A 14,654-nucleotide genomic window follows, 5' to 3' on the forward strand; every position below is an offset into this window, starting at 1 on the left:
CTACTAGAATTATGAAAAAATTTTGATAAATAAAAAAATAGCTAACGTATTTTTTTTAATTTTTCTCCATGTTTTTTTACATAAATTTTGTCATAACATTGTCAATAACTAGTTGACTAGTTCGATCGGAATCATGTCCGCCAGTTTGAAAAAAACTGTGTTTTGAGAAAAACGCGTTTAAAGTTTGAGGTGTGCACTCCGAACGTCGAGCGGTATAATTATGCTTGGGCCTTTTTCGAAACCTTCAAATGGTAAAGTGGGCGCAAAAAATTTTTTTTGTTTTGAAAAAAGATTACCCTACTGACCCCCTAAGACCTGGGCGTAGGTGATAGTAGATGATTCGACTACGACTGTTTCTGCTTGACGTTGGCATAGTTGATCCACTCTTCATCATCAGTGACAATCCTGATCAGAAATGAATGGATTTTGCTGCGATTCGCTAATGATAACTCGGTTCATGAGGTTTTTTGCTTTAACTATTGTATCACCCATAAAATGAGAAGTAGTGCTTGTATGATGGTCGCATGTTTTGAGAAAGGTTATCATACCAATGTATTAAATTTTTATAACACCAAATATACAGATATTTTGAGTAGAGATTATATGTTTGAAAAGTAAGAATTTTTCTGGATATTAGGTCAATATAAGAAGAAATAATAAATATTTTAAATAAAAAGCAAAGCAGTATGTTTGGGACATAAGAAGGTAATTTTCTATCAAATTTCGTGAGAGAAATTGTCTTTGTAAAAGATGAAAATGAAAAACCAAAAGATTTGGTTATTTTGAGATTATGTGAAAAAAGTATATGTACAGAAGTTATATAGTAGGTCCTTTCATTACCTACAACTTTGCTATATCACTTTTTTCTATAGGACTCATAGTTTCGACGAAAATCTTTTCCCGACCACAGTTCGTTCTTAATGTACATATGTTATGTTTGTAATGCTTATCTTTCGTTTTCGATGGCTTTCAATCTGCTACGAATTTATTTTTTCGATATACTATTTCTTCTTCTTAATTGGTGTAGACACCGCTTACGCGATTATAGCCGAGTTAACAACCGCGCGCCAGTCGTTTCTTCTTTTCGCTACGTGGCGCCAATTGGATATTCCAAGCGAAGCCAGGTCCTTCTCCACTTGGTCCTTCCAACGGAGTGGAGGTCTTCCTCTTCCTCTGCTTCCCCCGGCGGGTACTGCGTCGAATACTTTCAGAGCTGGAGTGTTTTCATCCATCCGGACAACATGACCTAGCCAGCGTAGCCGCTGTCTTTTAATTCGCTGAACTATGTCAATGTCGTCGTATATCTCGTACAGCTCATCGTTCCATCGAATGCGATATTCGCCGTGGCCAACGCGCAAAGGACCATAAATCTTTCGCAGAATTTTTCTCTCGAAAACTCGCAACGTCGACTCATCCGCTGTTGACATTGACTATTTACCCTGGTCTAATTTACATTTTCAACAAATTCTTTGAAACGAATTTAATTGTTTTTCGATATGTTCATACAATATTGTTTGAAAACTGAAGAAGTTGGTTTCAATTTTTATTTACAATCTAGTTACAAAATGTACCTTTCAGATATGATATGATACAACTCGGCTGGAACTTAGGGTTAAGAACCTTTTCACACTTTTTGGTGTAATATTTTAGGTATTATATCACCAAAATATGTTCTCAATGTATAAAATTTTTAAAATGAAACATTTTATATTTGGTAACAATCTTATCATAGTACATATTGCTACGAGTAAACTATGGGATTCTCAGTATCAAGCCTATGTCAATTGCCTGATTAACAGTAATTCTTTATAATTTTGCCATCATCATTTCCTTGGGTCTTGTACTCCAACAATTGTAACTGTAGTGCCCTTGTATCTAGGTATTTACAAATATGCATAGCCAAATCATGATTATTTCCTAAGTCTTCTTTAAAGTAGGAACATGAAAATTCGGAATTTCGAAAATTTTACCCAAAAGAAGAACGCTTCCCTATCTTTTCTGAGACATTAAGTCATACAGACATACATTTACCTACTTCAAATACTAAATTGCTTCTCTTGTGCTTCTTTTTTTCTGAGGCACTAATTGTTTGTTTTGTTTTTCCGCACCATGATACTGCTGGTGGGATGTCTATAACGTATACTATATGGGAATGTTTAAGTAACAGATACATAATGTACTATATGTATTTAAGCTGCTCATTCGGCCAGCTAAAATGCCGTGATTAGTATGCAACACACGATAGACAATTTTGTAGATAAGGTTCATTGTATCCCACACAGGGTTTTTATTCCACAATTTAATTCACAACTATCCCAAGGGAGCGGCAAATTAAAATTATAACAGCTTATGCCAAATTCATATTTGTAACCTGCAGCTCATTAGCATAACCTACGGATGCTACTTGCAAACGTGTTAAATTTTCTTTCTCATACTTTTTTCAGAAATAAAAATTGAATTACTAGTATTCGTTAATTGCCCAAATGTTAAAATTATTAAAATCTGTAGTTCATGACATTGTGACGGAGCATTAGAACATTCGAAGTTGCACTACGATGACGCCCCGGCTCACACCGCCTTTCTTGTGAACAGCTACATAACCAAGGCCGGCATCCCAAGGTTTCCGCAGCCGCCCTACAGCCCAGATTTGTTTTCTTGCCTGAAAAGCTCGATGAGAGACAAGCATTTTGAGACGACAGAGTAGATCTAAGCAGCATGCACCTTGCACCTCAAGGCTATTCCGGAGAATGCCTTCCGCGGCGCTTTCAATGCTTGAAAATCGCGCTGGCAGCGCTGCATCGACGCAGAAGGAGCCTATTTTGAAAAATTTTAAGGAATTGTAACGATTAGTTCAATAAATTTTTTTAAATCGACTCAGCCCTATAACTTTCTGGACAAACTCTGTAACCCTGATTTTTTATCCACTTTCAAGTGGATTTTTCGGCTTCGGCTCACTTTTGCCACGATATTCCGCAGATTCATCGTCTGTTTCCTGGTCGTAAGCGTAGATCCAAGACTTATCGCCAGCAATAATACATTTCATAATTCTGGTATTCGGACGCTGTTTCACAGATCTTAATGCGACGCTGTTTCTTCGAAAAAATTGAGTAATTTTCAAACCAATCGTGCTTTCATTTTTCTTAGGCTTAACTGGTATTTTAAAATGGTTTTCACTGATCCTTCCAATATTCCAACGATTCCAATAAGATCTCTGTCTGATAATCCATTCTCAAGCACCAATTCCTTTAGTTTGTTGACGTGATCATCAGTTGATGTTGATGACCGTCCTTAACGTGGTTCGTCTTCAACGCATCACACATATCGACTCTGTTTGAATAATTTGTACCAATCAATAACACTTGCTCGCGATGAACAATTATCACCGAAGGTTTTTTCCAACACTCTGAACGGTTCGGCCCCATAAATTTAATGGAATTTATTTGTTGAATAATTTCGCTCATCGTAAAAACCGCCAAATGCCCTTTTTGTGTTTCAGAAAGACAAACGTATACTAAACACTAATAATTATTTTGAAGTGACATTTGGCACATCAGGGACAGTCATACCAACTTAGAAAAAAAAATCGACAAATGAGCTTTCGTGCGAAATTTAAATTCAAAGATCTTAGTATGTTTTGCCCATAGTAGCATTGCATTTGTATATGCACATATCTTATTATGTATGGTGCTTGGATGCATAAAGCGCTGCTTAATTTTTAACCCAATAAAAGTCAACACGAATTCTTATGATTAAGATGTTCCTCTGATGATTTTACATAAATTCATATTAAATTTGCGTTGCTTCATGCCAGAAACTCAATCACTAATAAAAAGTGTGGTGAAACTTTTACGGCAATGCGTTGATTTTCCCTATTTTGTGTGGAATTTTCAGCGAAATTACAGCAACATGCTCTCCTCGTTGCCTGAAAATTTTGTTTGAGTTTTGGCTTGGTGCAGGTTGCGGTACACTCTAGGTCGAATTTAAAGAGAACGAGGTGAGGTAAACTCTACCGTATGGTGTCCTAACACAGCTCAACACAATTCAGAGATGATGCTGAATATAGTACGTGTAGGAGAGTACAGAACATTTTGCGGCACCATCATATTTACATAATTTTCATTCGCTGAGTTGAGCTGAAAATTTCGTAAAACTTTTGATTTTGCCCGCCTGCCTGCTTGCCATTTGTTGTTGCTAACAGTTGTTATCTTTTATCTACTGACATTGTTGCTGCAGCTGCTTGATCTTTTTATCAACAAAATGAAAACGGTACGAAAAATTGCATCTGCATATAATTTATACATTTCATATGCTTCGCTGAGGCGCACAGTCAAATTACGTAACGTTCGTGAACACATGCACACACATACAATTTTCATATATACTATATATACATAAATTTATGTTGCATAAATAAACGTTATTATACGTACCGTTAGTAACACCAACTTCGATGTCGCATATACATCCGCTTTCATCAATATTAAGTTTTAAAAATTCTTTCCTTTATATTTACAGCGTTGTTTTTTGTTTTTGAGTGAAAATATACCTTTTGAATGGCGACGAATCAATAACGGTTATCCAACATTTCTATACCAGTTGGATAGTGTAAGCATTGACGCCTTCAAAAGAGAACTTTGCTTTCATCTTGATCTCCCCTATTGAGTAAAATCTTTTTCAACGAGTCACTTTTGTCAGGGTTGGTGGGTGTGGAACTAGTTTATAGAGTGATTTTCGTTGTATCACAACCTTTTTCATGTTTTCCTTTTTGGGCGATGTTTAAAAATGTGCCATGCAATGTAAAACTCATTTAATTTCAGTTTACCGCTACCTACCAAAATTCCACCATTTTTGTACTTAGTCGTCGATTATGCTGGAACATATGTATTTATCGAAACACTTATCAATCCATTGCTTCGCATCAACGGCGTTTTTCTAACAGAAAACTAGGCTCTGTATGACAAACTCAGGCCCTTTGTCTAACAAGTAGATAGTTCACAAAAAGTTTCACTTTTTAAGGATACTTAATTAATAGACTTTTATTGAGCATTATTTGGATTCTCGGTCATAGGTATGGAAAGCAATGGTAAAAGTGGTCAATTGAGATGCAATTTCCGTGGTATTTGATATTCAAATGTAACGGGTATTAAGACAAAATGGCCTAAAATATAATTTCGGATTAATGTTGGATGGTGCAAAAGCCAATACCCACACTGCCTCTGGGAGAAAGACTCAGAATATCAGAGCATAATTTTTGATCATATGTATGTAACACTGATTAGCGTCAGGGGGCTGAAATATGGTTGTCTGTAGTACTAGATTCAAGAAAATTCATCAAGCTACTTTGCTGTCTCCGGTAAAAGAAGAGATGGTTTTAGCTTACCAACTGATAATAACTTTTAAAGGTTCTGAAAACTGCAGCATATAAGCCCTCTTTTATTTAGATTTGATTCCAACTCATTAAAGCATATCCATAACATTACTTCAAATATCGCCTAAAATTTAATACACTATGATCGCTTTCTCAGAAGTGCTCCCCAATCGCAGCAGTTCGTATCCTATAGCTACTGTTATATTAAATCGAAAGCAACCTCTGAGTTCCGATCACTACAACAATGGAAACATTACGTCAAATTCAGGGCAGGTTAATCCCATACATTCTAGTTAAATACCATTCTAGAAAATGTTGGTGCTATAAAATTTAAAATATTGGGTAGTCGAAAAAGTTTTTTTCGTATTTCTAATCAAACATCAACTAATATTTTTTTTTGTATTAATACTAATAAATAAATAAACAATTATATACCATTTTGGCCGATCACTTTTTGCCATTTTTCCATTAGAGACATTATTCCATCAGTGTACAACTTTCATCATATATAGTACATATACTTATTGGAGAAATTCCTACTATCTACCGTTAAAACATAGTAAGTAATATTCGCAAGCATATCATAATGGTACTATATTGATTCTTTTATATAAAATATAAGCGTTCGTAACAAAAAATTTAAAATTTTTTTAATTTCTCTGTTTTCCATTATAATCATTGAATTTTTTGACATGTAAGATAAATCCAGTAAAGCCGAGGCTCTCCACTTAATTAAGCTTCTTTATGTGGTACGTAACGCGAGGATTTTCATCATTCTCAAGTGTATCGATTACATGTCTTGGTAATGTTATCGGCGGCAGTAGTATTGATTCTGCAGAGTCATCTTCCCTTCGTCCGTGTCTGTAGGCGGAAAAAATTGTATGAGTATGGTGTAAATTCATGAGGTTCCAAATAAGCTTTTACAGCTCAGAACCCTGCATAAGTTTTAAATAACTTAACTAAATAATAATCAAATTATATTGTGTTTAAAGCTATTTACTAAGAACTGATAGAACTATATGTCTTAATTTGAAATTTAGTTTTTGTCACTATATATCAGAAAAGCTAGAATTTGGAATATTATCCGGAATTATCCACTAATTTATGCAGATAAACGGAATAAACCATCATATGGAGATCTAAACGAATACTAATATATCTTCCAGACCGTCAGTCCTGTGGAATACTTCTTGTAGCCCCTGAAAGTGGATTTTGCATCGTGTGCTAGGAGGAACCTTTGTGAAAGATCGAACGAAGAGAGTATTGATTTACTGCTTCAGCATGCTTTCTAAATCATCCTGCTAATACTTCTTTGACCCAGATTTGACCTCATTACAGCAGTTGGATGGTGTTCATGGAATTTTTTTGCGTAGATTTTGTGGCTTTGTTATTTGTTCATCTATAAAAAGAATTCTTTCGCGGCCGTAATTTGCATTAAGTTCAGATGACCAGATAACCGACAGTAGATTTTCATCTCGAATAAGTCTTGATATTAATCTGGTCCATATATCCATTTCCCTAGACATAACATTGTTTTCTAAGAATGCGTTCCTTTTTGTGGTTAAATTGAAAAGGTTAATTGCTTTGCAAATCACCTAGAAAAGGTATTTCAACCCAATTTGCCAAAGAAAAACTTTAAGTTGTCAATCTTACCCAACACAGTTAAATAGTCGCTCGAGTCTCTAAAGACTTCACCGTCTGAAATTATTGGTATCATCAAAGAACTTAATCTAAAAAAGTCGCCGGGACATGATAATATCTCCCCAAAAATGCTAATTGAGTTACCAATTATTGCTTTAGAGGTGCTCTCTTTGCTCTTCAATGCAATTCTTACTTTCGGATACTATCCAATTTCATGGAAAAAGTCGCAGATTATCTTGGTAGATAAACCTGGGAAAGACTTAACACTGCCGTCTTCATACAGACCAATCAGTCTTCTACCCTGTCTTTCAAAAGTATTTGAAAAAGTACTACTATAAAAGACGTCTCCTTTCCTCTACGAAAATAATTCAATACCAATGCATCAATTCGGGTTTCGTGCGAAACATGGCTAACTAGAGCAAGTAAATAGAATTACTAACGAGATCAAGAAAGCATTTGAGCACAGGGAGTACTGTTCAGCAATATTTCTAGATGTAGCTCAGGCGTTTGATAAGGTGTGGCACGAAGGTCTTTTATATTATATTAAGTATAATATATGAGGACTAAGGGACATACAGACTCGCCATTATAAGACAAGGATTATTCTTTAAATACAGTTATATATATCACACATTGACTGACACTTTCGATCAAAAGTTAACCGGTATCTAAATATTCGATACCTAGGCGCTTGAACAGCTTTTATTAGATTTAAACAATGTTTGGTCATAAGGTGGCACTTACTGACGACTAATGTCTTCGTGCAAAGTTTTATCTGGATATATTATTTGCTACTTGATTTGTGGAATTTAAAACTATACTATATGGAAAGTAGGCGTAGTTGCTGTCCGATTTCGTCCAATTTCACAATGTGACATAAGAACGTAAGAAGATTGCCACGTACTAAATTTTACCGAAATCGGTTGGTCCGGTCCCAAGATATGGGATTAAACCAAAAAGTGGGTGGTGTCATACCCATCGTCCAATGTTCTCACCTGTCATACGATATTGGTGGTAAAATTTAATATCTTTAATGTAATTAATTATTGATTTATTGCGCTTTTAATAGTACCAATGAGCTTGGTTATCTTCGGATCCATTTTTACTCTAGCGGTAGAAGTTCTTATGAGATTAGTACTCAGCAAACTTCGTTGTTGTAGCTTAAGTGGTTTAGGAGATATGTATATTAAATTTGATGTTGTGGCGGGGCCACGCTCCCCTTTTAAAAAAATTCCCATAAATGCTTCTTGCTTCTGCGATCCTTTGCACCAAAATACAGCTTTATATCTTAATTTGGTGATTAGTTATGCATCTTTTTATACCCTGAATAGGGTATATTAAGTTTGTCACGAAATTTGTAACACCTAGAAGGAAGCGTCGGAGACCCTATAAAGTATATATATAAATAATCAGTATGTTGAGCTGAGTCAATTTAGCTATGTCCGTCTGTCTGTATATATACAAATTAGTCTCTCAGTTTTTAAGATATCGTTTTGAAATTTTGCAAACGTCATTTTCTCTTCAAGAAGCTGCTCATTTGTCGGAACTGCCGATATCGGACCACTATAGCATATAGCTGCCATACAAACTGAACGATCGGAATCTAGTGCTGGTATGGAAAACTTTTGCATATGACAAGATATATTCGGGAAAATGGATATATGTTATTTTCTAAGGCAACAATATAATCTCCAAAGAAATTGTTCAGATCGGTTAACTATAGCATATAGCTGCCATAAAAACTGAAAGAAATTGTTCAGATCTGCTCACTATAGCATATAGTTGACATACAAACCGAACGATCGGAATCAAGGGCTTGTAAGGAAAACTTTCGCATTTGACGTGGTATCTTCACGAAATTTGACATGGTTTACTGCTTAAGGTAATAACATAATCTCCGAAAAAAATTTTCATACTGGACACATAGTTACTAAAAGAAATGCACCTGTGAAGGGTATATTATTGTTTTATTTTCGATTAATGGCGATTTGAGGGCGTGATAGTGGACCGATTACGCCCATCTACGAACTCGAATTTTCTTTTGTACTGAGGAACCCACAATCAAGTTTCATCGAGATATCTCAATTTTTACTCAAGTTACAGCTTGGATGGACGGTCGGACGGGACAGACAAACAGTCAACCGGATTTCAACTTTTCTCGTCATACTGATCATTTATATATAATTTAGGATTAGCTTTAGGTGATACGTACAACCGTTCGGTGAACGAAACTATAATAAACTCTGTAGCAACTGGTTGCAAGTCATTGTACTTGTATGTTGTATATATATGGGAGTTGGCACATTATCTATACCACATTCTATTAACAAGTCACATACTAATAAAATATTAACTTGGTTTTAGTAAGTTACCTCACATACCATTATCAATCGTCGTAATCATCAATTATGTTGCGAGATATTCGAAAGTTCTGTTAGTTATATAGGGTCTAGGACAAAATTTATCCATCTTAATGTTATTAGTAAAACACGCTCTCTACTTTTCATTGATATAACTGCCATATTGGCTGATAAATGTGGCAGTCACCCGAAATTTCCAAAACCTTTATATTAGGTAATAGGGAGCTAACGGAAATATAATCGCGTGTAACCTCCTAGGTTATGCCAACGGGCATACCTAAAGGCACTACTTCTGTCGAATTTTATCCGAATGAGTATATGCATTGGTGGTCGATTTGTGTACTGGAAAGTGAATTCTGCTTTACTTAAAGTAGACGTGGTTGTGGTCTCATTGCGTCTAATATAACATAGGAGCGTCAGGAAAATATTATGTACCGAATTTTGGTGAAACCGGTCGAGTTGGTGAAAATATGTGTCTTTAAAGAATTGTAACGATTGGTTCAATACATTTTTTTAAATCGGCTCAATCCTATTACGTTCCGGACAAACCGTGTAGCCTTCAATGCGCGTAACGATTCCATTTTAAATTATCCGATTCAAAAGATTTCCTCAGAGCGGTCGTTTGAGTTTGGTGAACAGTCAGAAGTCACACGGAGATAAATGAGACGAAAACGGTGATTGCAGAACGATATTAGTTAAAAATTTAGCGAAAAACACAAAAAATCAATGCACTATCTTGGTGCAAAAACAAAGAGTTGTTGGCCCCTAATTCCATCCTTAAGAACATAACACTCAAATAGTATTCTTTGTTGACAGTTTGACCGGTCGGAAAAAATTCGGAGCGCACCACACCTAGATAATCGAACAAAACTGTCCTTGACCTGCTTTGATGTGGTTAATTTGGCTTCGGCTCTCCTTTGCCATGATACTCGTATTCGGGCGATTCATCTGTTTTAGGTCGTAAGCATTGATCCAAGACTCATCGTCAGAAATAAACCGAGTACGTTTCATCTCATCCTGGTAGTCGGAAAGCATTGTTACACAGACGTTAGGGCGATGCTCGATTTCGAAAAAATTGAGTGATTTTGAAACCAATCGCGTTTTCACTTTTCGTAGGCCTAACTGATCTTTCAAAATGGGTTTTACTGGTCCTTACGATATTCTAACGATTCCATTAAGATCTCTGACTGAAAATTGTCGATTATCAAGCATCGATTCCTTTAACTGGGATATAAACTTAGTCGGGGGATATATGAGGACTTAGGAAATTATTGATCTGTTTCAACCCATTTTTAGCAAACTAGCATACTTATTATTTCCAAAGAAACATTTTCTCCGAATGTTAATATTGTAATAAAACCACAGATTAACAGACATTTTCTGTCAGTCGTCGCTTTTGCTGCTTGGCACGCACGTCACTGGTGATCACAACATAGTTTGTAAACTTTGAACCAAAAATTTATTGCAGACTAAGTATAGTGTATAAATTATTTGATTCAAAACATATGTTTGTTTGAAGAGATTTTCATAAATTGTTTTTCCTTAATTTCGAAAACTTCTAAGTTCATTTTCAATTAACTACTTACATACATATAACCTCAAAATTTCAAGATCTGTTTGAGGTAAAATCAAATATCAAAGTTTATATAATGGTCGCCGGTCTAGTATCTAGTAGGTTGCCGGTCGGTGGGTAGTATTAAGGCATTTTCTTCTCCGAAGTGGTTTAACTGTTTTATAAAGCTTTCCATTTGTCGTATTTCTCTAGTTTTCAATTCAAATGTGTAAAAATGGGTAAAAAAATTCACTAAGAAGAACTTTCTAATAGACATCGGATCTTTGGAGAGGCTGTTGATAATATGAAGATGTGAGCATTTCCTATTTGGACTTAGGTAAGAACAATTCTCATAATTTTAATAATACGTTTCTTTGCGTCTACATATATATGTTATATACCTTTCGTTCCGATAATGATCTTTGCATTTTACAAGTTTATATATTAAGCCGGCCAGCAAAAGTAAGGCTAAAAACAAAGTTATTACGAACAGCAGACCACCAATCCAGACACCATTCTACAAAACAATAAAAGCAGTTAGAGTTATAGTGAATATAAAATAACAGTATTGTAATTAGAGAGTGCTGCATGATGGTAGGCCGTAAGTTATGTTATATTGTGTCTTACCAATATAAACGTCTCGCAATTACAGGATTTGTTTTGTTTTGCTTTAATCATGTGAAATATTGTTGTACACGATCCTAGCGCATTTTTAAGACCGCGTTCAGCATTTGTTATATAATTATCTACGTTATCCCTGATTGTTGATATGTCGTGATCGTTGTAGTATTTACATTTATCTTTTGTAGTTGTACACATATCTTTAACTTCGGCATAGACAGAGGGAATGGATGCTGCAAAATCTTTACCAATTGTGTAGGCAGCTCGGCATTTCCAAAATTTACTTTTACTGACTGTTGGGTTAAATCTTTTTGCCTTGTTTGCCAGATTCAGATTGCAATACGAAAACTTAACACGTTCGTGGAAATAAGTTCCTTGAAAATCGTTAGTCATCCTAGATGTTAATTATATAATTGCAAGTGAACGCGAGTAAGAAAAAATACAAATTTACTTACCATGTCAATCCTGGGAGTTTCGCATTATATATCACATGTGTTAAACGTATAGGTGTTAGCCACGATGACGCGACTGACTTAAATTTACAAAAGTGATTTTTCTTCGGAAATTTCTCAACTTCTTTTTGTAACTTCTGTAGAATCGCCATGTTCAAGGCTCGACAGTTGCGTTCGCAGACATCCTGCATTATCGTTTTATTTAAAGGTATCCATTTGGAAAATGGGCGAATCAAATTATTTTCCAACAATAATGTATATAAATTTTGATCGTTGGTGCAATCCGTTAACATTACGTGCTTGAAAGTTTTTTTCCCAGCTGATCTGATGTTAAATGAAAAGTGTTGTTAAATTAAGAAATGCATAAAAATACCTCGGAAAAAATCAAATAAATGTTAGCAATATAATATTATATACGTTTAACTTACTCTTCCGTTCTATGACAAAATCCATTATATTCAATAACGCCGTAGAAGAAGTGGTAAAGTGTAACAAACGTCATCAGTATTAAAAGCAGTGTGAGGATTATATAAATACTAGAAAAAAATTGAAAATTTTTGCTGCACGGAAAGTTTATTATACATTTAATACATGGGAACTTACAATAACAGAGCTTTAATCATAACATTTCCTTTCATACACAATGAGCACATTACAACTAAGAAAAACATCACAAGCACCTGTAAATTAATTAAATATATTTTACAACCAATTAGAAACAAGCAATTCGGGCGATACCGAAACGTAGACACACTTGTCCAGTAAAAGATGTAGCAGAAGTATTGAATTCTTATTATTCGGCGAAATTTACAAGTATATAGAACATGCTAGGTATGCTTCATTTCTTATTTAGGGTACCAGAAAAGGGTAAATGAACGGCCTCAATTCATACATTTGCTTTTTATATAAAACTAGAGGAAACGTCCAGGCTTTACTGTGGCTGACGAATGAATCTGAAGTGTTCATCCCAAAACAAACTGCCTGCATTAGCTCAGAGTTGTTACTTTTTGAACAAATGTTTATGATTTGAAATATATTTTTTGTATTTATGAATTGTATTGAATCTTAACATAAAGATATAAAACGTATCCTACTTATGTCCTTACCCTGGTTCTAAGCTACCTCCCCACCAATTTTCAGCCAAATCTGTTCAGTCGTTCTTGAGTTATATAGTAAATGGCGTAAGTAATAAGAATTTATTTGATATACTATATATAGATTATCGGAACTGTCGAATTAGAAATTTTTTGAATGTTCCCTTAAAAATATGATTTTTTTGCTGTAGTGCACTGAATGTAGTCTTTGAGCTAAACGGTAAATTTTTGGGGATCCAATTGCGTTCCCTAAACCTCACGAGTGTGTGGACCTCATCTAAAAAGATCATGTTTCTCTGCCCGCTTTGCGCACGGTGCCATATCAGGTGAATACGGGAAGTGGTTAATGGCTAAAATGTGATTTTTGGTCAAATAATCGGTCACAAGCGTTGTAGATGAGACGGCACATTATTGTGAAACAAACGCCAATATTCGGGCCGAACACGTCGAATGCGTCGAATACGGCGCACCAAACGCTTCAAGACTCCATGGTAGAATACCGCATTAACGTTTTGGCCGGGTGGAACAAATTCTTTGTGGACAATACCCTTGGAATTGTGTTCACTTTTGACTTCTCCATGTGCGATTTTTGGATTCGGCTCGTCCGGTGCCTTCCATTCAGCACTCTGGCGTTTCGTTTCGGGATCATATTGGAAACACCGCGTTTTGTCACCAGTCTCAATATTGCAAAGGAAATTTTTGTCTTTTTTGACCTCTTTAATGACGTTCGAATGTTGGATTCTGAGCAATTTTTGGTCGTCAGTCAATTTGTGCGGAACAAACCGTGCACACACCTTTCGTAACCCCAAATGTTCGGTCAAAATGCGATAAATCGATCTTTTGGAGCTAGGGTCTATTGTGCCCCTGCTACGGGATAGGCAATCATCGCCATAAACTTGTTTCATCAATTGAAACGTTTCGGTAAAAGTTTTACCAATTTTAAAACAAAATTTAATGTTGGCTCTTTGTTCGAAGCTCAATTTCGCACCGATAGCACAAACATACTGACACTTAAAACGCAATAACTTCACTTCCAATCAATGAACATGGACAATCGATAAAGATAGCAGATTCTAACGCACCCGTCGACATATAGATGACGCGACTAGAGGGTGCTAGATTGAAAATCCTGTTTACTTTGGGATGCATCTTGTAGTTGATTCTCAAGCACCAATTTTTTTTTATTTTATTGACGTGTTGATCGTCAGTTGATGTTGATATCCGTCCTGGACGTGGTTCACGTCAACGTGTTCTCGACCCTCTTTGAAGAATTTGTGCCAATAAACGTTTCCAAAATTTTGAACGTTTCGGCACCAGAAATTTGATTCCATACACAAAATTAAATGGAACTTTTTGTTGAATAATTGCACTCATCGTAAAAATCGCCGAATGCACTTTTTGCACTTCAGAAAGACAAGCCTTTACTAAGCACTAATGATTATTTGAATGTGACGTTTGGTACAGATGTCATTGACAGTCATACCAACCTAGAAAAAAATATTTCGACAAAGGGTTTTCGCGCGAAATTTAAATTTAGAAGACTTACTATTTGTTGTCTACAGTAGT

The 14,654-nt window shown here is 35.5% G+C and overlaps 1 protein-coding gene across 2 annotated transcripts in view; it reads right to left on the bottom strand.

Moving 5' to 3' along the window:
- Positions 1–5,802: 5,802 nt before the first annotated feature.
- Positions 5,803–14,654, bottom strand: part of LOC105223569 (uncharacterized) — a 52,491-nt gene continuing 43,639 nt past the window's right edge. The window contains exons 10-15 of one of the 2 annotated variants that reach the window (XM_049446448.1): positions 12,598–12,674; positions 12,423–12,530; positions 11,998–12,318; positions 11,549–11,936; positions 11,323–11,438; positions 5,803–6,229 (exon numbers count right to left, since the gene is read on the bottom strand). In XM_049446448.1, the coding sequence (XP_049302405.1) occupies positions 6,097–6,229; positions 11,323–11,438; positions 11,549–11,936; positions 11,998–12,318; positions 12,423–12,530; positions 12,598–12,674 (1,143 nt within the window). In that variant the 3' untranslated portion in view covers positions 5,803–6,096. The remainder of the gene's footprint in view (positions 6,230–11,322; positions 11,439–11,548; positions 11,937–11,997; positions 12,319–12,422; positions 12,531–12,597; positions 12,675–14,654) is intronic. The other variant, XM_049446447.1, reaches the window with a different exon arrangement.

The sequence above is a fragment of the Bactrocera dorsalis genome, chromosome 1 (genome assembly GCF_023373825.1).
Source record: "Bactrocera dorsalis isolate Fly_Bdor chromosome 1, ASM2337382v1, whole genome shotgun sequence".
NCBI lineage: Eukaryota > Metazoa > Arthropoda > Insecta > Diptera > Tephritidae > Bactrocera > Bactrocera dorsalis.